Source organism: Choloepus didactylus, chromosome 2 (genome assembly GCF_015220235.1).
Source record: "Choloepus didactylus isolate mChoDid1 chromosome 2, mChoDid1.pri, whole genome shotgun sequence".
Taxonomy (NCBI): Eukaryota; Metazoa; Chordata; class Mammalia; order Pilosa; family Megalonychidae; genus Choloepus; species Choloepus didactylus.
Genome location: NC_051308.1, coordinates 1,421,518 through 1,449,159, shown reverse-complemented (window position 1 = coordinate 1,449,159; position 27,642 = coordinate 1,421,518). Strand labels below are relative to the sequence as shown.

The 27,642-nt window shown below is 48.5% G+C and overlaps 1 protein-coding gene across 1 annotated transcript; it reads left to right on the top strand.

Moving 5' to 3' along the window:
- The first annotated feature begins 1,561 nt into the window (after nt 1-1,561).
- ZC3H12D (zinc finger CCCH-type containing 12D) lies at nt 1,562-26,124 on the top strand. The gene is made up of 5 exons (XM_037819228.1): nt 1,562-1,929; nt 15,329-15,468; nt 20,975-21,209; nt 22,573-22,679; nt 23,708-26,124. The coding sequence occupies exons 1-5, from the start codon at nt 1,643-1,645 to the stop codon at nt 24,271-24,273; spliced, it is 1,335 nt and encodes a 444-aa protein (XP_037675156.1). The 5' UTR covers nt 1,562-1,642; the 3' UTR covers nt 24,274-26,124.
- The last annotated feature ends 1,518 nt before the right edge of the window (nt 26,125-27,642 follow it).

The window sequence follows — 27,642 nt, the reverse complement described above, 5'->3', positions numbered from 1 at the left end:
GTGGGGAGAAGAGGCCAGGACCCAATACTGGGGAGGGGACAGAGGCCAAGGAAAGAGATGGAAAGACTTAGGAGCAGAATCTGGCTAAGCAGAGTGTTCCAAGAAGGGGGCTGTCCCAAATGTTTGGATTTAAAATGACAAGGGAGTGGTCTAGTGCCCAAAGCTGCAGGGAGGTTGTATAAGGCAAAGAATGCAAAAGGCTATTGGGTTTGGCAGCTCCAAAGCTGCTCGCATCCTTGGTGGAAGTTTCCATATTTCTGTTGCACTCCAGGTCACCTGTGCTCTGGGCCACCTGGGGAAGGAAGGGAGGTGTGTCTGTGCAGGAGGTGGATGCCAAGGGACCTTCCCCAGCCGGACCTCCTTGTGGTAACTGCTCCCACCCCAGCACCACAGGGAGAGGCCCTGCAAGAGAGTGAGAAGCCAAACCGGGAGACTAGAAGCAAGACGTGGACCCTGTGGAGGACCCAGATAGGAGAATAAAGAACCTAAAATACTGAGATGACAGATAAAAAGGCAGGTGTGCAAGAATGCTAGTTGAGCATTATTTGTAGCAGTGAAAAATGGGAAACAGCTTGAATTCCCATGGTTTGGCGTGTGGCTAACCACTGGAGAACACTATTATCCACCCATCCATCCGTCCCTCCATCCTTTCATCCCCCCCACCTACCTATCCATCCATTCATTCATTTATCCACCCCCATCCATCCATCCATCCATCCATCCACCCACCCACCCCCATCCAACCACCTATCCATCCATCCATCCATCCATCCATTCATCAATATGTGCCAAGTTCCAACTGTGTCAGGCCCTGTTTTCGGGGCTGATGATACAGTGGGCAGGAGACAGATAACCAGGCATTTTAAATATGAAAAGCAAGTTGCTGGAAAATACAGATAGTTTGACACCATTTATGTAAAATCCAAACCAGAAAAGCCAAACCATGAAACAGTCTATGTGGGAAACTTTTGGACAAGCCAGTAAATGAGCAGGGAAAACGCTGGCAGCCGTGAACAAGTAGCAGGGGAGGCAGGTGGGATTTGGGCTGTGGAAGAGGAGGCATTTTATCTGTTTATTCTTTATACTTCTGCATTGTTTGCATTTTTCACAGCTCCTCTTCATGATTCTTTCTGTTTTCTAAAACGTTTAATGAAAAGATGGGGGTCGTTGCGGGCAGAAAGGAAAGAGGGTCCTAAGCGCGCCTGCTGGGTTCATTGCCCCCTTTCTTTTGGAAGCGGGTCCGGCTGTCTCGCCCACCGCCACCAGGCAGTGTCGCCCGCTGGAAAGGACCAGATGCAGAGAGGCCCTGGAGTGTAGAGGTTGGGTGCCGTCTGAGTTACCTGGAGGAGGGGGTGCTGGGGAGCTCAGGCGCATTTGGGGGATGGGGGTGGGTGGGAGGGAAGCTGTGTCTCTGGCGGCTCCCGCGGGGTGCGGGGCACGCCCCCCAGATGCTCTAGGGACAATCGCGAGCTTGCCTCTGCAGCACCCCGGCCCCACTGAGCCCCAAAAATCCCCGGGCCCGACCGCGACGTGATTTCCTGCCCTCGGATGGGGCGGGCGGGAGCGGGCGCGGCGCGGGGCCCTGCTGGGGGCCCTTCCTCTTTGGCTGCTCGGAGGAGGAAGCCGGGCCGGCCGGTGCGCCATGGAGCGCCCGGGCGGCAGGGCCGAGCTCTTCCAGAAGCTGGGCTACGGCCCCGAGGACGTGGCCAGGGCTCTGGGGAAGCTGGGCGAGGGCGCACTGGTCAACGACGTGCTGCAGGAGCTGCTGCTGACGGGCCGTCCCCGGGCCCCAGGCGACCCCGCGCCCGTGCTCGTCCCCCGGGGCTCCTGCGGCCTCCTGGGCGCGGCTCCAGACCCCCAGGAGGAGGACGCTGGCCCCGCCGGCTCCCTGAGACCCATTGTGATCGACGGCAGCAACGTGGCCATGAGGTAGCTTACCTTCACCCTGGGGCCCGGGGTCGCGCATCAAGAGTCGGGGGTCTGTCTCGCTCTGCCGGCGACCAAAAAGCTCTGGGGCGCGTGGGTCGGGTTGGAATCCCTCTTGGTAGTTAGCTGTGTGGCCTTAAGTAAGTCCCTTAGCCTCTCTGAGTCTCGCTTTCCCCAGCTGGGAAGGGGGCATGAAGACTCCCCTGCAGACGGTAAGCTCAGGGCCCAGGGCAGTGCCTGACAGCCTGGGGCTTTAACAATTTGTAGCTATTACTGTATTAAGCCCAGAGAAATGCCCCTCTGGGGGAAGGTAACTGGGAAGGAGCCCAGGCTGGCCGTTTGCAGAAAAGCCCCTTGTCTGCAGTCTGTCCCTGGCCGGTGGCACGACCCTGGGAAAGTCGCAGCATCTCAACTTGCTTTCCTGTGAGACCCTCTTCTCCCCTCTTCCCAACTTTGAGAATTGGATAGGAAATGAACTTGAACTCCGCTGGGGGTTGTGGGGGGTGGACTGCGGTTCCCTAGTTAGGTGTGCCGAGGCTTCGGCTGTTAATATTTATCTGGCATCTTGGCGCGTTTTGTGCCGGGAGCTCCCTGCACCGTTGCCCTCTCCCCGACTGGTCACACCCGGCCGGTGCAAAGCGCAAAGCCATGGCGAATTGTTCCCTCGCAGATGTAAATATGCAAAGGCCGAACGCCATGGGGGAACGCAGCAAGTGTAGCAGAGCATCTGGAATACTGGCTGTCCTGTGTTCCCTGGGGACTTGGGCGCGCTGCGGGTTTGGCGAAGCACGTCCGAGTTCAGAATGGCTCAACCAGCATCGCCGGTTTGAGGGTTCTCCCTAGCCCACCGCGTGGGTTACACCGCGAGTGCTCACCCCGACTTCAGCCTCTCTTCTCACCGTAGCGGGCGGTAGCTTCCCCGGGGCCCTGGGGCTCTCACACTTGCTCCCAGGTGGCTCCAGATAGGGAGCCTTTGAAATCCGGACTGAGTGAAGATCCCTGCGGAGTTAAAGGGATTTTAAAGAACCCAGTAGGTTCTGACACATTCATTGCTTGTGGGAAGGTAAAATGGTGCAGCCGCTGTGGAAGACAGTTTGGTGGTTCTTCAGAAAGCTAAGTATAGAATTGCCATATGACCCGGCAATCCAGCTTCTAGGTGTATACTTAGAAGAAGCAATTGAAAGCAGGGACTCAAAGAGATTCTTGCACAACCGTGTTCATAGCAGCCTTATTCACAAATGTGGAAGCAACCCAAGACTCCATTAACAGATGAATGAATAAACAAAATGAGGTAGATACACGCAATGGAATATTATTCAGCCATGAAAAGGAACGAAGTTCTGAAACATCAGTGAACCTTGAAGACATCATGTTGAGTGAAACAAGTCAGGCACAAAAGGGCAAGTATTGTATGATTCCACTTAAATGAAATGTCTAGAATAAACAAATTCGTAGAGACAGAAAGTAGATTAGAGGCAACCAGGGGCTGGGGTTAGGATAGGAAATGGGGAGTTATTGCTTAAGTGGTACAGAATTTCTGTTTAGGATGTTGGATAAGTTTTGGTAATGGATGGTAGTGACAGTAACATAACATTGTGAATGTAATCAACACCACTGAATTATATATTTGAATGTGGTTCAAAGGGGAAATTTTAGGTTGTATATATATTACTAGAGTAATATATATACTCTCTCTATATATTATATATATATAATATATATAGAGTAATATATATATACCTTTCATTTGAAAGGTGAAATCACTGCCCTCCCCACTATGTGGGATCAGACACCCAGGGGAGTGAATCTCCCTGGCAACGTGGAATATGACTCCCGGGGAGGAATGTAGACCTGGCATCGTGGGACGGAGAACATCTTCTTGACCAAAAGGGGGATGTGAAAGGAAATGAAATAAGCTTCAGTGGCAGAGAGAATCCAAAAGGAGCCGAGAGGTCACTCTGGTGGGCACTCTTACGCACAATTTAGACAACCCTTTTTAGGTTCTAAAGAATTGGGGTAGCTGGTGGTGGATACCTGAAACTATCAAACTACAACCCAGAACCCATGAATCTCGAGGACAATTGTATAAAAATGTAGCTTATGAGGGGTGACAGTGGGATTGGGAAAGCCATGAGGACCACACTCCACTTTGTCTAGTTTATGGATGGATGAGTAGAAAAATAGGGGAAGGAAACAAACAAACAAACAGGCAAAGGTACCCAGTGTTCTTTTTTACTTCAATTGCTCTTATTCACTTTAATTATTATTCTTGTTATTTTTGTGTGTGTGCTAATGAAGGTGTCAGGGATTGATTTAGGTGATGAATGTACAACTATTTAATGGTACTGTGAACAATCAAATGTATGATTCGTTTTGTATGACTGCATGGTATGTGAATATATCGCAATAAAATGAAGATTAAAAAAAATAGAACTGTACAACACATACAGTGGACCCTAATGTAAACCATGGACTACGGTTAATAGTATAATTATAATAATATTCTTTCATCAATTTTAACAAAGTTACCACGCTAGTGCAAGGTATTAATAATAGGGTGGTGGAGCAGGGGGCAAATGGGAACTCTGTACTTTCTGCACGATCTTTCTATAAACCTACAACTTCTTAATACAAGAAAAAAAAATATATTTTAAAAACCCAGAAGGTTCCAAGGGTCCTGGAGAAAAGGTCTGAGACGAATTGTGACAGATGGGCGAGGTGCTTCTCTCTCTGGGCATCCGTAAAGAGAGGGCTTTGAATTTAAGATGGCATTGCTTGAATCACAGACCTTTCCAGCATTATAGGAGCATTGTGATTCCAAATCAGACAGCAGAATGGCTGTGTAGGGTTAAAAGACTACTTTCAGGGGCACCAGGACAATGCCTTGGAGATCAGGGGGCATGCAGTCCCCAGGCTACCTGAGAGTGTTCCTGGCTCTGAGTCTTCTGTGTGAGAAGGGAGAAAGCTTATAAGCTAATGGGTGGAACACCAGGGACAAAAACGAGCCTCAGGGAAGACAAAATTCCATTGTGGGGTGTATGTGGGTGGTGGGGTGGGGGGTACATCCCAGCAGATATCTCTTCACCCAGAGGCGGGTAGGGGGCATGCCATCTCCTCTTAACCTTTTGGGGGTCAACGCTCCCTTTGATAATCTGACAAAAGACCCTGTGGTGGACTGATGGGTGGCCCCAAGGATATCAGGTCGTAAGCCCTGGGATGTGTGAGTGGAAACTCAAGTTTGCAAAATCTTTGCAGATGTGATAAAATGATATGATTTCATCTTGAGATGAGGTGATCATCTTGGGATCCCTGGTTGGGGCCCTAAATGCCATCACAAGTGTCCTTATAGGAGAGAGGCACAGGGAGATTTCACACACACCCTGGGGAGATAGAGGCAGGGAAGTGTGGGACGTGGCCGTGAACCAAAGAACTGCCAGAAGCTGGAACCGGCAAGGAAGGCTTCTCCCCAGAACCTCCCTCCGGAGGGAGCACGGCCCTGCTGACACTTGATTTCAGAGTTCAGGCCTCCAGAACTGTGAGACCATAAATTCCTGTTGTTTTAAGCCACCCAGTGCATGGTAATTTGTTATAGCAGCTCCTGGGAGCTAATATGGCCGTGATCTTCTTCCTGGAAAAGTCCACTGGCATGCAAATCTTCACAGTTTTCCAGGGGGAAACCACTGAAACCCTGATATTGATAATACTTGTAGGGGTTCATGAACTTGGGATTTTATAAAGAATGGGGATAAAAAGGAATTGTTGCAAATGTGGGTGCCCAAACCCTATAGCGAGAACTGCATGCTCTGCTCTAGACCCTTAGAGAGGACATGCTTTCCAGAACTTGCTGCAGGCTCCCATCCCACCTCCAAATGCTTCCTAACAATCAGTGGGCCGTGCTCCCCATGATGGCTGAGTGCTCTAGCTCCTTGGGGTTCTCCTCTGGGCGAGTGACCTTTTCTTCAGGGATCTTACTATTTGGTTTTAGTATTTGCACAAAGGCCCAGTGTTCGGAGACTCTAGAAGGCGTCTCTTGCCTCTAAAATGTTCTGCCGAATTCTAACATGGCTCTCCTTTCTTCAGCATGAGGGTTGCTCATCAGGGTTCTCCCAGAGCATTTTTTTAGGAATTATTATGATAGGGCGCTATCAAAGGGTGGAGGGCTTCCTTTGGATGGAAGTCTTTACTGCTGCTTGGAGTCAAACTGCAGCCACCTCCTCTGAGTGCCCACGACTCTGGTGTATCCTGGATAAATCCATAATGCCCCCATCCCTCTTCAGTTTTTTCTGTTTTTTTAACTTTTAAACTTTTTAAATTTTTTAAACAAATGAATTTTTAAATGCAATTGTATTGAGATATATTCACACACCATATAATCCATCCAAAGTATACAGTGGCTCACAGTATCATCATATAGTTGTACATTCATCACCACAATCAATTTTAGAACATTTTCTCCAGAATAAAGAAAAATAAAATAAAATAAAAAAGAACACCCAACATATCCCATATCCCTTTTCCCCCTATTATTTATATATATATTTGCCTTTATTTTATTACCCATCTGCCCATCTGTAATCAGTTTAATCTTTTCATGCTCAATCTGCCTGGGTTACAAATGGAAAGTCACTCAGACTAAGGAGTACTTTGTCAGGACATAAATGCTGTCACTCACTTGCCACCTACAGTGTGTGTGCTGTATGTGTACATAGAGTATACACACCCATGAATGGCTACACACACCCAAACACCCCTTTCCTGCCCCCTGGGTTACAGTAGTCAGGAAACAGGGTCAGTGCACAAAGACAAGCTGATAGTGGGACTTATTTGTTCCTTTTAAAGGTAAGTTCAGGGGATGGTTGGGGTCTGAGCTTCAGCTCCATCCCTGCCCTTCTTTCTAAGTAAAGGTCTGCTGTGTCCTCCAGGAAGAGTTCCAGTAGGTCCTGTGGCCCTCAGCCCTGCCGGACCCTCAGCTGTGACAGGCAGATCCAAATATGGAGCCCCCCTATGGAGAGGATGCATGGGTGAAACCCAAAGTGGTGCCTAATTAACCTGAAACTTCAATTACCCTCGACACACTGTTTCTGAAAATTCCCCTTCACCGAGGCGTTGCAGTCCCATAAACACTGCTGCTGTCGATGCCACTTTACAAGCTGTCCCATGCTGGAGCTGCCAACAGCCATTGGACACTGAGTCTTCTAAACCCTGAGCAGATGAGAAGCGCATCTTCTGTGGGCAGCTGTAGCATCTGGGGTGCCTGCTTCCCCCGGCCCCATGTGACCCTGTCCCCTGGAGCTGGGGGCAGCCTGAGCCTTGGCGCACTGAGAAGAATGGCTGGGCTTTTCAGCTGCAGCTTTTTTTTCAGTAACTCCTTACAGAGAAAAATCTGTCTTAGTGTCCTGTGGCTGCTGAAACACATTACTACAAACTTGGTGGCTTAAAACCAGCAGGGTTGGTTCATTCTGGAGGCTCCAGGGGAATATCCCTTTCTTTGCCTTTTCCAGCTTCCAGACACTGCCTGAATTCCTTGGCTGGTGGCATCTTTAAAGCCAGCACTGGCCTAAAAAGATGCAAAAGAAAGGATGGGTTTACATATATGCATTTTACTGGGGAGAAGACCCATAGCTTTCATTAGATACTTAAAACATCAGTGATCCCCAAAATGTTAACTGCTGGTGTGCAATGAGAAATTACAGATTTCTTTCTCCGCTGCCTTTCGGAGAGCACAGAGAATGCTCAAGCTGTCCTTAGCTCTGTGCACCTGACATTCTCAGGGGAGACAGGAGGAAGAGCAGAAAGGGTTTGGCCAAGGTCAGCAGCTGGCTTGAGTAGACTCTGGCTGCCATGGTCCTGCTGCAACCACAAGCAGAAGTTCTGTGGGCTTCTGGGATGTTTTGCCTGAGACTGTTTGTAATGGCTGAGCTCGGGACTGCTCTGTGGGAGTTGACAGTGGGGGTCACTGGCCAAGTGATTTTAAAGGAAATGAGAATGTCTTTGTTCAGAGCACATAGGAGTTGGCCTGTTTTATTAAACAATTCTGTCCTCAAGCCATTTAAACAGAGAGAACTAAGTTTGCAGAGCTACCATGAAATGAACCATTATAACAACACAAGGAGTACATTTGGATGGCATAAGCAGAATGAATGGCTTCTGTGGTGCTTTGAAGTTGTATTTACCCCAGAAAAGCATGTTCCTAAAGTTAATCCATTCCTATGGGTGTGGACCCATTGTAAGTACAATCTTTTGATGAGGCTGCTTCAGTTGAAGAATGAATCACCTTGTTCAGGATGGGTCTCGATTCTTTTACTGGAATCCTTTATGAATGGAATAAATACAGAGATAGAAAGCCACGGAAGCAAGAAGCTGAAATCAACAAAACTGGAAGAGAAGGGACAGACCAGCAGATGCTGCCACTTGCCTTGCCATGTGACAGAGGAGCCAAGGATCACCGACAGCCAGTCTTCGGCAAGAAAGCATCGCCCTGATGATGCCTTGATTTGGAAATGTTTTTGGCCTCAAACTGTAAACTAATAAATTTCCATTGTTAAAAGCCCAACCTATTTTGTGGCATCTACTTTCCACAGCCTAACAAACTAAAACAGCTTCCTTTATCATTTCATAAGCACTGGGTCAACATTAGTAAGAATTATTAGATGTAATGTGGGGAGTGCATGTGAAAGGGAGCTGAAGACCCATGGCATAACTGCTGGATATTTTTTTGTGAGGTAGGAGCAGGGGACAGAACATGGGGCTTAGAGCATGAAGATCTGAATTCCAAGCCCCAACCCAGGGCTACCCAACAGAACACTCTGTGATGATGAGAATGTCCTAGAATTTTCTAGGGTGGTCTGTGACAGCAGCCACTCACCACATGAGGCGCCTGAGCACTTGAAATGGTGAAGGAACCAAATAATTAATTGTACTTAATTTTCATTAATTCACATTTAAATGTAGATAGCCACGTGTGGCAAATTGACCACAATGGGCCAATCAGCCGTGTGAGGTTATGCCAGTCACCAGTCTCTTTTGAGCCCTATTTATACAATTAGGCAGTTGGAATAAAAATCTTGAGTGGCTTTTCCATCTCTAGAAGTTGAGGTGATTATTTGATGCATGCTCAAAAGAAATAAATGCATTGTTTTTCCTGTAAAGGAATCTCTCTTCTTGCCCAGAGGTCCAAGGAAAGAATGGAACTTGCCCAGCGTCCTCGACAGTGAGTGCCGTGCTCCAGATTCAGCACTCTTGTCCATGCCCATGTTTTCCCCTGCAGTTCCCAAACCTTGTACCTGCCCAAGTCTCACCCTGGAAAGGGTGGCAGAGGGGAGACCCTGACCTCACAGGCCTCCGTCCTGGGGCCAGTGCCTGCTGGTGCTGAGCATAGGCCTCCCCAAGCAGGATGAGCCCTGGACTTGCTCACTCCCTCTCCTGGGCCCTCCTGGGCTCTCTGCCACACAGGTGCCCAGGACCCATCTGTGGGAGCCCATCAGGGGGACGCATGAGCCCTGCAAGCCTGCTCAACTCTGATTTTTGAGTAGCACAGACACTGATTTCCAAGCCGAATCCCCAAACTTTCCAGATGTGTATGTGTATGTGCAAGAGAGAAAGATGGGTGCTTGGTTCACTCTGTACTCCTGGCCCTTAGAAAAATGTCCAGCAGGTTTTCAAAAGACCAAGGCTTTCACTGAAAGTTAAAAGTTGTCTTGTGGTGTCTGGGAAAAACATGAACCCTCACATGCCAGCTGCCACCAGCATTTCCTTGCCTGGAGCAGGCAAATGCAGAAGTAAATTTAGAAAATGCGTGATTTGGAGTGCTTAAGCTTGGGGGAAAACCACCTGGTAATTTCACATCCTCTTACGGCCCCAGACAAGAGTTCCAGTTAATTGTGTCCTCATTTTGCGGGTGTACAGAGTTTTGTTTGTTTGTTTGTTTTGATTGTTGCAGTATATGTTTTTAAACTTGGAAAAAACTCAGCAGAATCTGCTTTATTCTGGAGTAACAGATTTTCAGTAGAGATAGCTCAGGATTGAGGAGGGTTTTAGTACTAAAAATTTTTTTTTTTTTATTTTATTGTGGTAAAATATACATAAAACATAGAATGTGCCACTTTAACCATTTTTAAGTGTACACTTCAGTGGCATTAGTTACATTTGCAATATTGTGCTGCTGTCACCACCACCCATTACCAAAACTCTTTCATCTCGCCAGACAGAAACTTGGTACCCATTAAGCAGTAATTCCTCATTCCCGTCTCCTCCTGACCCTGGTAACCGGTACTCCACTTTCTGTCTCTGAATTTGCATTTTCTCACTATTCCGTATAAGCGGAATCATACAATATTTGTTCTTTCGTGTCTGGCTTATTTCACTCAACATGATGTCTTCAAGGTCCATCCATGTTGTAGCATGTATCAGAACTTCATTCCTTTCTAAGGCTGACTAGTATTCCATCATATGTATATACCACATTTTGTTTATCTATCATCGGCTGGTGGACACTGGGCTGCTTCCACCTTCTGGCTACTGTGGATAAGGCTGCTGTGAATATCGGTTTGCAGGTGAGAGGTCTTTATCCTGGCCCTCCCAGTAGGCAGTAAGGAGGAGGGGTTTACATCTGTCTGGGGGGTCTGCCCTGCCCCAGAGCCCCTGAGTCTGCTCCAACCCACTAGGGCCTGAGCCCCAGCCTCAGTCAGTCCTCTGCCGAGACCAGTGTGCCTCAAGCAGCCGCTCACCCTCCCGCTTCCCCTGGCTGGAGCTGCGGAGGCGTCTCTGGGTGAGAAGGGCTATAAACTCTAGATTCAGAGTTCTCACCCTTGAACCCAAACAAGAATCAGTCCAAACCGTGGCATCGCTTGGCATCTCCTTGCCCTCCTGTCCCCCCAGCCCACAGCTGCTGTCCGTGAGCCCCTAATTTCTGCAGAGACCTCTGGGAACCAGTCAGCGGTGCAGAGGCCTTCCGGGTAGGCAGGCTGGCTGACGTATACTGTGGCTGCGCAGGCACAACTGTCACCGAGGCAAATTAGCCTTAGGCACGACCCACTTCCTCTCCATCCTCCTATGTCCTTTCCGCCCCTGCACGCTGCTCGCAGAGCCCGTTAACAGCGCTGAAGTCTTCGCCCAGGGCCGCGGGACATCTATGGCAGGAAACCCTGCTGCCGAGGAGCTGCGTGGAGGCCGGGACTGGGGTCCAAGATCAAAGATCTCTGGAGCGGGGGAGGCAGGGAGGGAGATCTGACAGCCCGATGAATGAGCTTTGGGATCTGCACCTCGATGCCTGCGCTGGGTACTTATCTCTGCTTAGGTCTCTTCAAGGGTGCAATGGGGCAGAGGTAACTTCCTCCAGGGATCGTATGATGATGAAATGAGCCCTGCCCCTCCCGCTCCCTGCAAATACTAACCAGGTGCTCCAAAAAGCGGGCGGGGTCCTGCTCTCGGCCCCTTTCCCAGCACCCAGCTTTTCTAGCAGCTGCTTGTAAATTGATGTTGAGTTGATGAAGGAACCCGCGAATGAATGAATGCTCAACTTCTGTAGTTTTCTACTGCAGGCCTGCGGGGCGCTCCCAGGGGGGCTGAGCCTTTCTTGCTTTCTTTCTTTCTTTTTACTATTGTTATTATTAGAGAAGTTGTGGGTTTACAGAAAATCATTCAGAAAATACAGATTTCCCGTGTACCACCCTATTATCAACACCTTGCATTAGTGTGGTATATTTGTTACAATTCATGAAACAACATTTTTGTAATTGTACTAGAACTACTGTTCATCATGTACAACAGAGTTCACTGTTTGTGTTGTACAGACTTCTGTTTTTTTCCCTTTATTTTTTTATCTTCATTTTATTGAGATATATTCACATATCACACAGTCATACAAAACAAATCGTACATTCGATTGTTCACAGTACCATTACATAGTTGTACATTCATCACCTAAATCAATCCCTGACACCTTCATTAGCAGACACCCAAAAATAACAAGAATAATAATTAAAGTGAAAAAGAGCAATTGAAGTAAAAAAGAACACTGGGTACCTTTGTCTGTTTGTTTCCTTCCCCTATTTTTCTACTCATCCATCCATAAACTAGACAAAGTGGAGTGTGGTCCTTATGGCTTTCCCAATCCCACTGTCACCCCTCATAAGCTACATTTTTATACAACTGTCTTCGAGATTCATGGGTTCTGGGTTGTAGCTTGATAGTTTCAGGTATCCACCACCAGCTACCCCAATTCTTTAGAACCTAAAAAGGGTTGTCTAAAGTGTGCATAAGAGTGCCCACCAGAGTGACCTCTCGGCTCCTTTTGGATTCTCTCTGCCACTGAAGCTTATTTCATTTCCTTTCACATCCCCCTTTTGGTCAAGAAGATGTTCTCCGTCCCACGATGCCAGGTCTACATTCCTCCCCGGGAGTCATATTCCATGTTGCCAGGGAGATTCACTCCCCTGGGTGTCTGATCCCACGTAGGGGGGAGGGCAGTGATTTCACCTTTCAAGTTGGCTTAGCTAGAGAGACAGGGCCACATCTGAGCAACAAAGAGGCATTCGGGAGGAGGCTCTTAGGCACAATTATAGGGAGGCCTAGTCTCTCCTTTGCAGCAACTGTCTTGCCAAGGGTAAATCCTATGGTAGAGAGTTCAACCCATCAAACCACCAGTCCCCTATGTCTGTGGTCATGTTAACAACCATTGAGGTGGGGTAGGCCAATACCCCTGCATTCTCCACAGGCTCCTCAAGGGGGCTCTACATATTTTTTCCTTGTCTTTTTTAACTTTTTTTTTTTTAAATCAACTGTATGAAAAAAAAATTAAAAAAAAAAACATACAATAAAAGAACATTTCAAAGAGACCATAACAAGGGAGTAAGAAAAAGACAACTAACCTAAGATAACTGCTTTACTTCCAACATGTTCCTATTTTTAATTTTTTAAATTTATTTTTGTAGCATATATACAGCCTAAATTTCCCTCTTTAACCTCATTCACCTATATGATTTGGTGTTGTTAATTGTGTTCACAGTGCTGTGCTACCTTCGCCACCATCCATCACCAAAACTTTACCATCAATCCCAAGAGAAACTGTACAATTTAAGCATTAGCTCCCCATTCCCAAACCCCAAGTCCTGCCTTGGTGAACTTTATTCTAATTTTGACTCTAAGGGTTTGCATCTTCTAACTATTTCATATCAGTGAGGTCATGTAGTATTTGTCCTTTTGTGTCTCGCTTATTTCACTCGACATGATGTCTTCAAGGTTCACCCTCACGACCCTCTCTTGCCTGACGGGGGCTTTGTGGCTCCTACAGATAGTCCTGCCAATGCCCATGGCTTTCTTTGGTCAGAATGAGGCTTTGAAGTTGGCAAAAAATGACTGAAAAGTAGCAAACCTTCACATCTCAAAAGAGACCAGAAGGCTCATGAGGAGAGGCTGGGCTTGGGGTGGGATGTGTGGGAATCCAGTCCTGCAAAACATAGGCTTGAGTGAAAATCCTCCCTTCCAGGGACTCTAGCTTGGGAGTTCTGGGGGTCAGGCCTCGACCTCCCTCTGCCTGGAAATGAAACTGGAAGGAAGGGGACTTCTTAGGGAGAGAGGGGAGGTCCTGGTTGCCTTGATGTGCTGTGGGGAGGGTGGATGTACTCTTGCCCTGTCTTCCCTGGCTTTAGTGGGTCCATGTCTGCCATTTGGAGCCACTGGCTGAGGGTCCTGACATCTTAGAGTCTGTGTCAGGGGCTGGATTGGTTTTTTTTGTTTGTTTTTATGAGACTGATGCTGCCATCATTCTTCAGACTTCCCTTTCCTGGACCCCTGAATGGCCAGTCTGCTCCCTTCCAGGTGCCCAGGCCAGAGTCACTGCAGGCTTCAGGGGTTACCACCTGCTCAGACTCAATAGCTCATGCCTGCTTTCCCCGCCCCTCATGGGGATTGCATTCACTTTCACTCCCTCTCCATCTCCACAGAATGCTCCCCCGTAGCTGAGATCTGAAGGAGGAGGAGGAGTCAATTGGGCTTCCAATTTATTCTCCTCTCTGTTCCCAGATAGAGGTTTTTAAAACAAAAATTTGATCATATCACACATGCCTCCAACTTAAAATCTTTCCATGTCTTCTCATTCTTCTGGTCTTCAGCTCCCTTTTTCTCCCCTGACTGCCTCCATTCATGTCTTCAGTGGAATCTGTGATGAGGCACATTGGCCTCCTTGCTTGGACTTGGGAAACCCAATAACACATTTACACGCCGTCTCTTAGGGTGTGTGCAGATGGCTACTCTCTTCCATTTTAGGCTGATCCTTATTAGTTTCAGTTAATGAGTGGATCTTTATTAATTGCAGGAATGCACTCCACTTGAAGTCTGAAACCCTGTCCATACTCATCACAAACTGTGGTTCTAGTTAAGGGATATATTTTGTGCAAAGTATAAAACTATTTTTAAAATGCAGATTTATCTGCTTCCCTCTTGATTATATGATTGTGGTCCAGATATTCCTAGGGGAAATCACTTTTTTAAAAATTCAGTTTTATTGAGATATATTCATATACCATGCAATCACCATGGTGTACAATCAACTGTTCACAGTACCATCATATAGTTGTGCATTCATCACCCCAATCTATTTTTGAACATTTTCCTTATACCAGAAAGAATCAGAATAAGAATAAAAAATAAAAATAAAAAGGAACGCCCAAATCATCCAACACACCCTATTTTCCATTTAGTTTTTGTCCCCATTTTTCTACTCATCCATCCATACACTGGATAAAGGGAGTGCGATCTACAAGGTTTTCACAATCACACTATCACCCCTTGTAGTCTATATTGTTACACAATCATCTTCAAGAGTCAAGGCTACTGGATTGGAGTTTGGTAGTTTTAGATATTTACTTCTAGCTATTCTAATATATTAAAACCTAAAAAGTGTTATCTATATGTGTGTAAGAATGTCCACCAGAGTGACCTCTCGACTCCATTTGAAATCTCTCAGCCACTAAAGCTTTATTTTGTTTCATTTCACATCCCCCTTTTGGTCAAGAAGATGTTCTCAACCCCACGATGCCAGGTCCAGATTCAACCCTGGGAGTCATATCCTGCATTGCCAGGGAGATTCATGCCACTGGGAGTCAGGTCCTACATAGTGGGGAGGGCAGTGAGTTCACCTGCTGTGGTGGCTTAGCTAGAGAGAGAGAGGGCCACATCTGAGCAACAAAGAGGCACTCAGGGGGAGACTCTTAAGCACAACTATAAGCAGATTTAGCCTCTCCTTTACAGCAACAAGCCTCATGAGGGCAATCCCCAAGGCAGAGGGCTCAGTATGTCAAGTCTTCAGTCCCCAATGTTTGTAAGAACATCAGCAATCATAGGGGAAATCACTTTTAAGAGTCCTCTCTGTGTCTCTACAGATTTCTTTGTTTTCCCATTGTAGCCATGGAAATAAAGAAGTCTTCTCTTGCCGGGGAATCCAGCTGGCTGTGGACTGGTTCAGGGACAGAGGACACACCTACATCAAGGTTTTTGTCCCATCCTGGAGGAAAGACCCGCCAAGAGCTGATACCCCCATTCGAGGTATGCCAGAGCAGATAGATGCTCAAATAAGACTGTACGCTTTTCCTTGTGTATTAGCCAGGGTTCTCCAGAGAAACAGATTTATTATGAGGAATTGGCTCATGTAAACATGGGAGCTGGCAAGTCTGAACTCCAGAGGGCAGGCTGCAAGCTGGAAATATCCATAAAGGTGATGGTGAAGTTCTAGGTATTTCTTCCCCAGGGGAAGCCAGATGGCTGGAAATTTCAGCGAGAACCAATGTTGAAGTTGAGTCCAAATTCCCCTTCTGACTTATGAGATCCTCAGTTCTGGCTATTAAGACCTCCCACCATTGCTGAGGACAGTCTCCTTTGTGGATCTTAGAAGTGATCAACTGATTACAGATGCAAATCCCATCTTGAAATACTCTGGCATTAAAAAGTAGGCCAGTGCTTGACCAAACAACTGGACCCTATAGTCTAAGCCCAGTTGACCCATGAAATGAGCCCTCACACCTTGTTAGGACTCCTCATGATTATAAGTCAATTATCTACTTATTTATTTGTTTAATGGTGTCTGTCTTCCTCACTGGACCATAAGTTTCATGAAAGCACTGACTATGAATGTGCACTGCTATGGCCCTAGCACCTAGTATAATACTTGGCATATAGTAGGTGCTCAATACACAGTCGTTGAATAGAAGAATGAACAAATTATTCCATTACTCCATCTTTTAGTGTCAACAATTAAGTTCCAAAAATAATTGTGGGTTGCAACTTTTAATACTCTGCTAAAAGATCTGTTCTCACCCTAATAGAAAATAGAATTTGAAAGAGACATTTCTTCAGTCAGGTAATATTTATTTACTGAATATCAAGTCCAATCTCCTCATTAAAAAAAAAAAAAAGGAAACCAAGATGCAAGGAATTATTTATTTTAAATTTTGCATCAGTTAGGAATATTTTAAGCTACAAATAATAGAAAACTGAGGTTTAAACAAACAGGGTTTTGTTTTTGTTTTGTTTGGCTTTCGCATAACAAGAAGTCACAGGCTAAGTCATAATTGGTATTGCTTCAACAAATTAATGATGGTAAGACTGCCCCTTTGGGATTCTGGAAGATTTCCTTGCCTTTTTCTTTTCTTTTTTTATTTACTTTTTATAGTGCTAACATAGATATAACACAAAATTTCCCATTTTGACTACTTTCATGTTTACAATTCAGTGATATTAATTACATTCATACAGTGTGCTTTCATCATCACCATCCATTACCAAAGCTTTTTCCTCACCCCAAACAGAAACTCTGTACCCATTTAGCAATAACTCCCCACTACCCCTCCCCCCAATCCCTGGTAACTTCTAATCTACTTTCTGTCTCTATGAATTTGCTTATTCTAGACATTTCGTATAAGTGGAATCATATACTATTTGTCCTTTTGTGTCTGGCCTATTTCACTTGGTAAGTCTTCAAGTTTCATCCATGTTGTCGCATGAACAGAACTTCATTCCTTTTTATGGCTAAATAATATTCCATTCTGTGTATATACCATGATCTGTTTATCCACTTATCTGTTGATAGGATACTTGGCTTCCACCTTTTGGCTCTTGAGATTGATGCTGCTATAAACATTGATGTAACTTACAGCCTTTTTACCAAAGGTTTTTGTTGTTGCTGTTGTTGTTTTATTATTTTAACAATGGTTAACAATGGCTTCTTCTTTTCTCTCTGTCTCTCTTTCTTTTCTAAATAAAATACTATTCTTGTTTTATGGATGTAGTCTATTCCTGAATACTTCTATACTAATATAGACGGTTTTAAAAAGTTCTCAAGTTCCATGAAGCACATCTATTTTTCCTGCAGTCAGTTCTCTTTATTTATAAAAAGTCCCTCTTTTTTTGTGCTGTTAGGTCTCCCTCTCAAAAGTCTGGTGATCTCAGATGTCAGTTGTTTTGTGTGAATAAAGAACCAGGCTGCTTTCTCGCTAGCAGGCAGACCTCTCCCTGGCGGCAGCCCCTCGGTGTCCACTGCAGATTCCCTTCAGCACAGCCCGCCTGGAACAGCACGTGCTGGGCACCGCTGCCTGCCACATGTTCTACCGCCAAACCATGATGATCTTATTCCTGCACATCAGCAGCCCCACTAGCAGGCTTCCTCCTTCTTAGTTAGAGCTTCCCTTTCTGCACAGAGTTTGGGAAAAGCTTGGTGGTCCAGCCGCTTGGACGCAGCTACCCACGGAACCCCGTCAGCTCAGGGTCCTCGTTTCGCCCCACCATTCCCTCTCCCAGCGCTCAGTGGCCTCCGAGGCTTTCCTGGAAAAGGTCACCGACCTCCGCTTCAGCCTTCTGCGCATGTCCCGGGCCCGCGGCTCTCTCCCGCAGAGGTATCTATCGATCTCATCCTACCTGCCCTTCGTCCTCCTAAACTTTATCAAAATCCTGGGTTTGCCATGGCCCCAAGCCCATTTTTAATGTGATCATGGATTTTGCCCCCTTTGTACTTCTTTCCTGTCATTTCAATGGGAGTTTGAGAGGGAGGCGAGTTCTTGGGTTCCTTTCTCCACCATGAACTGACTGCCTCAAAGGATTCTTTATGGCCTCTGCATGGAGAAGGGTGGCGTTCAACATTTGTGCAGTATTTAACTATAACAAGGAAGAAAGAATAGGGAGTTCATTTTTGGAAAGGGCAGGAATTTTTAAACAAACCACAAGCCTCTAGGTAACAGATGAATAAATTTGACTACATTAAAACAAAAACTTCTATTCATTAATGGATGCCATAAACACCAAAATAAATAAATAAATAAATAAATAAATAAATAAATAAATAACAGAAAGAAAGAAAGAAAAGAAAAAACGAGTCTCACATTGGGAAAGGCTATGCATCATATATTACTGACAAAGGATTCCTGCCCCTAATCTGTAGAGAACTCCTCCAAATTAAAAGACAAAGCCCAATGGAAAGATATGTCAAAGCAAGAATAGGCTTTCACAAAAGAGAAAACATAAATGGTCAACAAACATATGCAAAGATGTCCAATCTTGTTCGTAACCAGACATGGACAAACGAAAACCACAATAAGAGATTTTATACTCTCCAGATGGGCAACAACTCAAAAATCTGAAAATGCCAAGTGTTGGCAAGGTTGTCTTCTATGTAAATTGGGACAACAATATTGGAAAAAAATTTGCAAGTCAGCAAGATCCACTCCTAGAGAAACCCTTGCCCCTCGGTACCAGGAGAATTACATGCAAAACCCTACAGCAGTGAACACATTGACAAGGCCAAATTTTACAAACACAAGTGTAAATGAAAAGAGCAAGCTGTGTAAGAATACAATAAGATTCCATTTATAAAAGGCCACATTGAAATGGTCCTTTCTGAGGATACATACATACATATTTTAAAGTAAAAGCAAATGAATTATGAACACAGAGTTTTTAAAACCTGGTTATCTTTAGGGCAACAGGGAGGGATTCAAACTGGGAGTGGTGGTGGGGTCTTCAAGAGCACAGGCTGTGTTCTGTTTTCAAGTGGCCTTCTTTTTAATTATTTGTGGCCTTTTTAATTGTTTGTGGCCTTATTTTCAATTATTCTCAGAACTATAAATACATTGTGCACTTTAAAAACCATGTTATATAGGAAAGGACCTAGACTTAAGAGAAGAAATGATTTATGAAGAATATGCAGTACTCTTCCAAGTTATACCAACTCTTCCATGTAGAAGGGGTTTTCTTTTGCATGTCTCCACGAGCAAAACTTAAACTAAAGAGTAGACCTTGCAGAGGTTTCAGCTCCTGACAAGAAAGCCCTTGTGATATTTACATCACCTGCTACATGCCTGCCTCCTTAAAGATTTGCTGAGATCTCTCACACCCACTGTGGGGTGGGTACAGGAGGTGTTAGCACCCTCATTTATAAAGGGACCACCTGAGGCTAGATGAGTTCTTGGGTTAAGTGTCCAAGAGCTGGGGTAAGACCAGAGTTCAGGTTGGTCTTAATCCTGGACTCCTCCTGTGCACCTTTCTGTCTCTCAAAGCTGTCAGTTATGGAATGCCCCACCTCTGAAGGGGTCCCCAGCAGGTTTTAGCAGTTCCAAGGACCCCATCAGGGGCCTACAGGCAGATGTGAGGCCCCTAATAATTCCTGGGGCAGTACCAGAATTCCAGTATCAATATGAATGTCTTGCTCCAGAAGACGTCCTTCTGTGTCCACTGTGGGGGTAAGGGGTGGGGGTCCGGCATTTTGGTAGGGGATGTCACCATCAAAAGTGCAAGCATGGTGGCTTACCCTTCTAAGTTACTCTGCCTCAGTTTCCTGGGCTGCCATAATGAAGTACCACAGCCTGGGTGGCTTAAAACAGCAGAAATCTATTGTCTCACAGTTCTGAGGCCAGAGGTCCAAAATCTGTAGGGAGAATCCTTCCTTGCCTCTCTCCTAGTGTTGCCCGGCCATCCCTGGGCTTCAATCTCTGCTTCAGTCACCACCTGGCCTCTCCCTGGTATCTGTCCATCTGTCTGTGTCCAATTCTCCCCTTCTTATCACAACAGTTAAAATGGATTTAGAGCCTCATTTTTAATTTTATTATTTTTATTGTCGGGGGTTTCTCAACACTTACTAATCTTAAAAAACTTTTTTGTTGCACTATCATATTTAATGAATATGTATATATGTTTTTATTGCAGTATCATTTATTGATTATGTCTATATATATACACAAACGGAGTTTCTGTTTGAAGGGATGAAAATGTTTAGGTAATGGATGTTGGTAATGGTAGCATAATATTGTGAATGAAATTAATATTACTGAATTGTACTCCTGAAAGTGGTTAAAATGGGAGATTCTGAGACATGCATATATGTCTCTGCACCCATTCAGCACTAATTCCTCCTTCTCCTCACCCCATCCCTGTAATCTACTTTCTGTCTCTGTGACTTTGTCTATTCTAGATATTTCATGTAAGTGACATCAAAAAGGAATATTATCCTTTCATATCTGGCTTCTTTCACTTCGCTTAATGCTTTCAGGGCTCACCCATGTTGTAGCATGTGTCAGAACTTCATTCCTTTTTGCGGCTAAATAATATTCCATTGTGTGTATATACCACATTTTGTTCTCTTTGACCTTATATTACCTAATCACATCTTCAAATATCCCACTTCCAAAGAAGTTCACTTTCATAGGTCAGGAGAGGGGTGAGGACTTAAACATGCCTGTCTGGGGACACAGTTCAACCTGTAACACCCCCTTGTTGGGGACCATACTGGACCCTGTCTTTACATAGGTGGGTCAGAATCTATGAGCCCTTTGACCTCCAGGCTGCTGGATTTCAGTGAAATTCAGTGAAAAAAGTGAACATTGTGGTGAGGGAAGCTGGGGTTCCCTCCCTCCTCTCAAAACCTCCCTGCCTTCCTGGGTGGGGTGCTGGAGGCTGTGGTTCAGAGGGGACCCCCGGACCGCTGCGCTTGGAGATGGCAGCCGTCTCTCGGGGCTGGGGCCCGCGGAGAAGGCCGGTCCCCAAGACCCCGTCCGCCCTGTGGCCCCAGAACAGCGCGTGCTGGAGGCGCTGGAGAGGCAGGGCGTGCTGGTGTACACGCCGTCTCGGATGGTGAGCGGCCGGCGCGTGGTCTGCTACGACGACCGCTACATCGTGAAGGTGGCCTACGAGCAGGACGGCGTCATTGTCTCCAACGACAACTACCGCGACCTGCAGAGCGAGAGCCCTGCGTGGAAGTCGTTCATCGAGCAGAGGCTGCTCATGTTCTCCTTCGTCAACGACAGGTGTGGACGCCGCGGGGAACCTGCCAGGGTTCCGACGGGCAGGGCTGGGGACGAGCGCGCAGAAGCCCCTCCGAGCAGCCTCAGGGAGGCAGCTGGGGTCCCGAGCACAAGCAGGGAACCACGTCCCCTCCTGGACGGGCCCAAGTCACAGTCCCTCCTTCCTCAAGCCCTCCACCCCCTGCTCTGTGGGCACTTTCTCCATCAAGGCTGTTTGTCCCAACTGTCCCCATGTCCACCATCGCCTAACAAGAGTCTGTACGGAGTTGCCCAACAGGTGGGCCAACTACCCAGTTTAGGACACTGTAAGTTTATTTATTTGGAAAGAATTTCATATTTCAAATAAGAGCATTGAAATTGTCATTGTGGGAAACAAAATCTCAATTTTGTTGCACTTCCTTTCACTTATTTTGTTTAGTGTTTTTATTTTTTTTTTTTTTTAAGTTTTGAATAATATTTGGGGACTGTCAGTATAATCTTTCTTGTGGGTGGGACTCAGCGAGATTGCCGGGATGCCAACCCACAAAGCAGACCCCGCCCCATTTATAGGACCCACAGCCCCTCAGAGAAGGACACGTCCAGAGTTAGGGCAGCTGGGAGCCCAGACCCACTCAGAGCCCCCCGGGACAGCGGAGGGGAGGGGCTCCTGGAACGCGGCTCCGTGTGCCCTGGGGCCGCCCTGTCACCGATTTCCTTCCCGGAAGTTCACGCTGGCTGTTAACTTTCACCGTGTATGCCCAGAGACACGACAGCTATGGGGTCCGAGCCCCATAGCTATGGGACCCCGAGCTATGGGGCCCGGAGCCGTCCAGGAGCCTTGCAGGAGCTGCCTATAAGCTCCGCGGAGCTTTCCGCGCTTTTGCCGCTGCCGACGGGAAGGAGCCCAGGACGGCTTCAGGGCAACCCCCCTTCCTTTTTAGCTAGAAAGGCACCCGGGAAGTTGCAGGTGCAGTCTCCTGATGAACTTGAGGTTCTGGCTCGGCCGGTCCGATGAAGGCCTGAGCCTACAATTTTCAGCAAATTCCTGGGAGGTTCTGACACTCTGCACTGAACGCGGCGTGAGGGACACGCGGGGAACGGGGACTGGGCACGGCAGGCCGCAGGCCGGGGTCCGCACGGGTGCAGAGGGAAGGCGGCTCGCTGCTGTAGTTGCCCACAGCACCCTCGGGCGGTGGGTGGAGTCCTGGATCGAGAGCCCCCAGCGGTGGGAGGAGCCCTGTACGCCCTAGTGGGAGCCCTGTACCGCGGGCCCCTGGCCTGACCTAGGCTGCCGCGAGGACCGGGTGGCTTGGGCCCGCTCGCCGCATTCGGGGTCTGCAGCTTGTCCCTTCGGTCTTGCAGTCGCCTCCCTGTGCTTATTTTCCAGGTTCATGCCTCCTGACGACCCCCTGGGCCGTCGCGGACCCACCCTGAGCACCTTCCTGAGCAGGCAGCCCGAGCCCCCAGAGCAGTCCTGGCAGCGCTGCCCCTACGGTGGGTGGTGCCCGTGCCTGGGAAGCCTTCCGGGGCCTGGGTGGTGGACAGTGGGGCCCAGACCGGGTTCTGACCTTGCCCCACTGGGTGCCCTGGAGAGGTAACCTAGCCTCTCCGGCCACGATATCCTGATGGGTTGTTGGGTGAATGAATGGCATGAATGGGTACTGTGGGGTCTGTTGTCTGGGAGCGGCAGTGAGGCCCCAGCAGGGGCGACACACAGGGCAGGACTGTCTCGGAGCAGGGAGGCTAGGGGTACTCAGCTGCCCCTCCTCAGTCCCTTCACCTGGCACTTGATCCTGAACCCCCTCCTCTCTTAGGACTCTGATCGGTGATGTCCATGGAGGGAAGGATTTTATCCCACGTCCCCCAGGACCGCACCTTCTCACTACCTTGCTCTCGCACTAACTTTGGCCAGTTATTTAATGTCTATGGCAGTTCAATAAAGCCTCAGGTGTATGTAAAGTCCTTTTGCTGGAAGCATTAGGGTGATCATCTGTACTTACATCCTGGTCACTCCGGCTTGGATGATTAATTATTGGATCATCTCTGTTAGAACAGTCTGTAGGGAGAGGGCAGGGGTTACGCTAGGGGTGTGGACAGCAGACAATGGTGGAAACTGAGGCAGCACTGGGAGCGCAGTCCTACCTAGACAACCGCTCCTCACCCCCTATCCCCATCCCCTACGCCCTACCCTCAGTCCCCAAGTTTGGTCCTGCCCACAGGGCCCTGGACAGGGGAGGCTGATCGTCCTTGGATCCAGAAGTTTTGGTCTCAGTCCCTGGTCAAAGGGAGTTCTCACCTCTCTGCCGGGGCTGCGGTTGGTGTGCTGGGCCCGAAACCAGTTCTCTCACCTCGGCCCTCGCCGCGACTGTGAGGGAGTGAAAAGGCCCTGGAGGGAACACCAAGTAGGGAGGGAGCTCCACGGGAGAAAGAAGGGGGCTCAGAGGAGGGAAAGAGGGGACTCCGGGGAGGGAGAGAGGGAGTCCCGCGGCCTCTCCCCGAACCTCTCGCCCCTCCCCTTCTAGGCAAGAAGTGCACCTACGGCGCCAAGTGCAAGTTCCATCACCCGGAGCGGCCGCGGCGCGCGCCCCCGGCCGTGGCGGACGAGCTGCGCGCCCACGCGGCGGGCCTGGAGCGCAGCTTCTCGCGGCTCGCCTGCAGCGACTGCCCGGCGCCCCTCGCGTTGCGCCCCCCGGCCCGGCACGGCCTCACCAGCTCCCCGAACCCGCGAGCCTCCGGCACCTCCCCGTTCCCGCGCGGCGCGCAGGCCCTGGTGCGGGGTGGAGGCCTCTGGGACCTGCCCGGCGACCCGCTCGGCCCCCGCCAGCAGCCCGGAGCCCCGCGGGCGCCCGCGCAAGTGCTGGGCGGGTCCCCAGGTGACCCAGTGTGCTCCGAGCTGGGCTGGGCCGCCCGCGCCTCCGGGGGAGCGCACGGACCGGGAGATCAGGACCGGCTCCGCGCGCTGCCGTCTCCTCCCGTCGGCCCGGGGGAACCCTGCGAGGGCCTCGCTCCCCGCGCCCGTCCACCTCGCCCGGCCCCTTCTTCTCCTCCCGGGATCCAGACACTCGGGGGCGACGCGGAGGACCCCTAAAGAGCCGGCCCGGAGGCCGCGGAGTGCTGTCGCGATCTCGCTGACAGTCCCGCGCCTGAGCCGGAGCCGCCCGCTCTTGGAGACCCTTTTTTCTTGAATGAGTCTTCGGTATCGGGAGATTTACTTGTTAATCTGTTCTAACCTCATCCGGTGTGCAGTCACTGAGACTGAGGGCCTGGGCTGCCCAAGTGAGGCAGGACACTGTACTGAGCGGTGGCGCTTGGCCTGAATGCACACCTTCACACACACACACACACACACACCACTCACAACTGCACATACACCAAAGAACACATACCACATACTGACCCCCTGCATATACCACTACATGTTCCTATCACATACAACCATCCACACATACCCCCCACTTATCACACTCACTGCACACATGCACACACCACTCACATACATACTGCATAATGTACTGCACAAAAGTCACACACACACACACACACACAACTCCAGTCCTACCCCCACTCTTGGCCGAGGGCTCAGCATCCTGTTTTCGGGCCATCCATCCTGGCAGTTTCTGGCCAGTACCTTCTGCCCTCTGAGCCTTCTAAGCCACCCCTCACAGTTGAGCTGAGGCCAGTGGGCCCAGCTCTTTGCTCAGAAACCTCCAGGTGGGGCCACAGAGAGCAGGGATGAGCCTCGGTTCTGAGGTTTATCTCCCCCTCCCACCAGCTCCTACTTTGAGTTTTGGGGTACAGGGAGAAGGGCCCCACCCGTTCCCAGTGGATAAGAAATGGGGACAATGCCACCAGGCCAGGCACCCTGTGTCCTCAGGACCCTCACCCCTCTGGTGGCCCCCACGCATTCCTGCTTAGATCCCACCTCTCTCAGGTCTCTTGAGGATCCATCTCTGCCATTCCCCGGGTGTGGGAGATGTCTACTAGTGGAAAACCAGCTTTAGGCCCCTTAGCTTCCTTGCTCCATTTATTACTAGGCTGTGTGTCTTGTTGGCTCAGCCAGGGTGCACTGCAAAGGGAGTGCCACCCATTCACAGCAGGAGCCACCCCCTGCTAGACAGTGATCATGTGTCAACCTGGGGTTCCTCTTGTCTTTTTAAACTGTATTCTTAGTGCAGCTTGAGCCAGATGCCCCCTCACCCCCCTTTTCCAAAGAGGACATTGAACCCACATTTCACCTTATTATTTTGGAACTTTGGTCCTCAGGAGGGCCCACTCTTTCTAGATCTCCTCCTGATGCTTTTTCACCCCCTTTTGACAAGACAAGGCTTCTATTAGGGCTGCTTTTTATTGCTTGTGTCTGGCTCCTGATGTAAAATTGTTGCATTGCTGATTTAAAGTTGGAAATGTTTAAACTGCTTCCTTGGAGGACAAGTTTGAGTTTTTGTAAGCTGTAAAGCTGTTTTATTTGGTTCTCTGTGATTAAGACAAGCATAAAAACAAGTGAAGAAATAACACACTTCGAGTTAATCCCCTTTGGAATCTTTTCCAAAGCCTTTGTATGTCTTTGAGACACAAAACATAGAAGGGACTGGGGAATGATGTTTTCCTGGTTGCCAGCTATTACCATGCTCAGAAATAAATCCATTTTGCCCACATCTGGACTCTTTGTTGTCAAACTGCATTTCCAGTTTCTTCTACCTCCACTTTCCCCCACATTGCTTTTTCACGATCTCTATTGTGTGTGTGAGGATCAAAGCTATGGCCAGTTTCTGCAGCTGCTGCTTCTTGCCATCCCACCCCTGGGGGATGGGGGTGAGAGGCCAGAGCCCACCTTCCCAGGAGAAGCTGTGAACCCAAAGCAAGGACGTCCCTTTGTTGGATGTCCAGCAGGTTGTTCCCAAGGACCCAGCAGCCTGCCTGCTTCCTAGATATTGGAAAACTCACCTTGGAACTTTGAAGCGGTCCCATCAGCACTGCTCCTTGGTTGAAACCTGTCACCTCAGGTGAGTCCTCGGTTGCTCAAATCAGAGGAGCCCTGAGCCACGCTGTTTGCCTCCTAGGCAGGTTCCCAGAGGCCGCTCCTGGAAGGTGGTTTACACAGAGTTGCACAACCTCAGAGAGAGGATGGTGAGCCCAAGGGAATCCCAGCTCCTGATATTAGGTAGAACTTGGAAGGGGAACAATGAGCTGGCTGCCAGCTACCCCACAGAGCCTGCCCTCCCCTTGGAGAAAAGCCCACCTATGGAGTGGGGGAAGAGTATGGGAGTAGGGAGAGCAATAGGGGAAACATCATGGCAGGGGGAGCAGGGGAGGAGAAGCATTAAAGAATGGGAGAGATACGAGATAGAGGCGATGAGGAGTAGGGTATTAGAGTAATTCATTGGAACCACAAAGACCCAACACGAGAGAATACATGGAGCCACGACTAGCTACGTAGTTTGTGGAGGTGGCAGGGGGTGGGGTGTGTGTGTAGTGGTAGTGCACCATGAAACTGTGAGGACGTTCAAAATTGACTCAAATTTCAAGACGGTAACAGTAGGGCATTAAACCATGTGTGGGGCCTTTCTGAGCAAAGGTGCCAGTGAGAAATATACCCCACCCCCCAGCTCCCAACCCATGAGGCCAGCCCTGCCTGGAGTTACAGGAAAGACAGCATGAGAACGTTCTCCACCCCCAGAGTGTGTTTATAACCAAGTGCTGAGTGAAAGCAGCCAGATCCCAAGATAAAATGCCATCGCTTTATAGCTAGAGAAGGCCTTGAGCATCCAGGGTGTTTTGGGATTGAATTGAGTCCCCCCAAAAGACATGTTCAAGTCCTAACCCTTGGTTTCATGACCGCAATCCCATTTGGAAATAGGGTCTTTGAAAATATGACTAGTTAAGATGAGATCCAACTGGATCAGGGCAGGCCCTTTCCAACATAACTGGTGTCCTTCCCCGAAGAGGGAAATTTGCCCACAGACAGACAGATGGGGGGAGAACACAGTGTGATGATTGAGGCAAGATCAGAATGATGCTGCCACAAGCCAAGGAATGCTGGCAAAAAAAAAAAAAAAAAAAAAAAAAAAAAAAGCTAGGAAGAGGCAAAGAAAGCTACCACCCCCTCCGCCCCCCACCGAGCCTTCTGAGGGAGCACAGCCTTCCAACACCTCGGTCCCAGACTTCTGGTCCCCAGAACCAGGGAAAATAAGTTTCTGTTTTATGCCACATGGATCGTGGTGCTTGGTTATGGAAGCCCCAGGAAACTGAGACAGAGGGCAGGTACTGCTCCCCCTTTTCCCCTTTCCCCCAGCTCAGGCCCACACCCCACCTTCTACCTGGAGCACCTGGGGCTGTGGGTGGTGGAAGGGGTGCTTCCAAGTCTAGGGTGACCCCAATCCTTTTGTCCCACTTGAGATGACTCCAGAAGGGCCTGAGTCACTGCAGCTGAGTGGAAAATGTGAGGATAGCTGTCTGT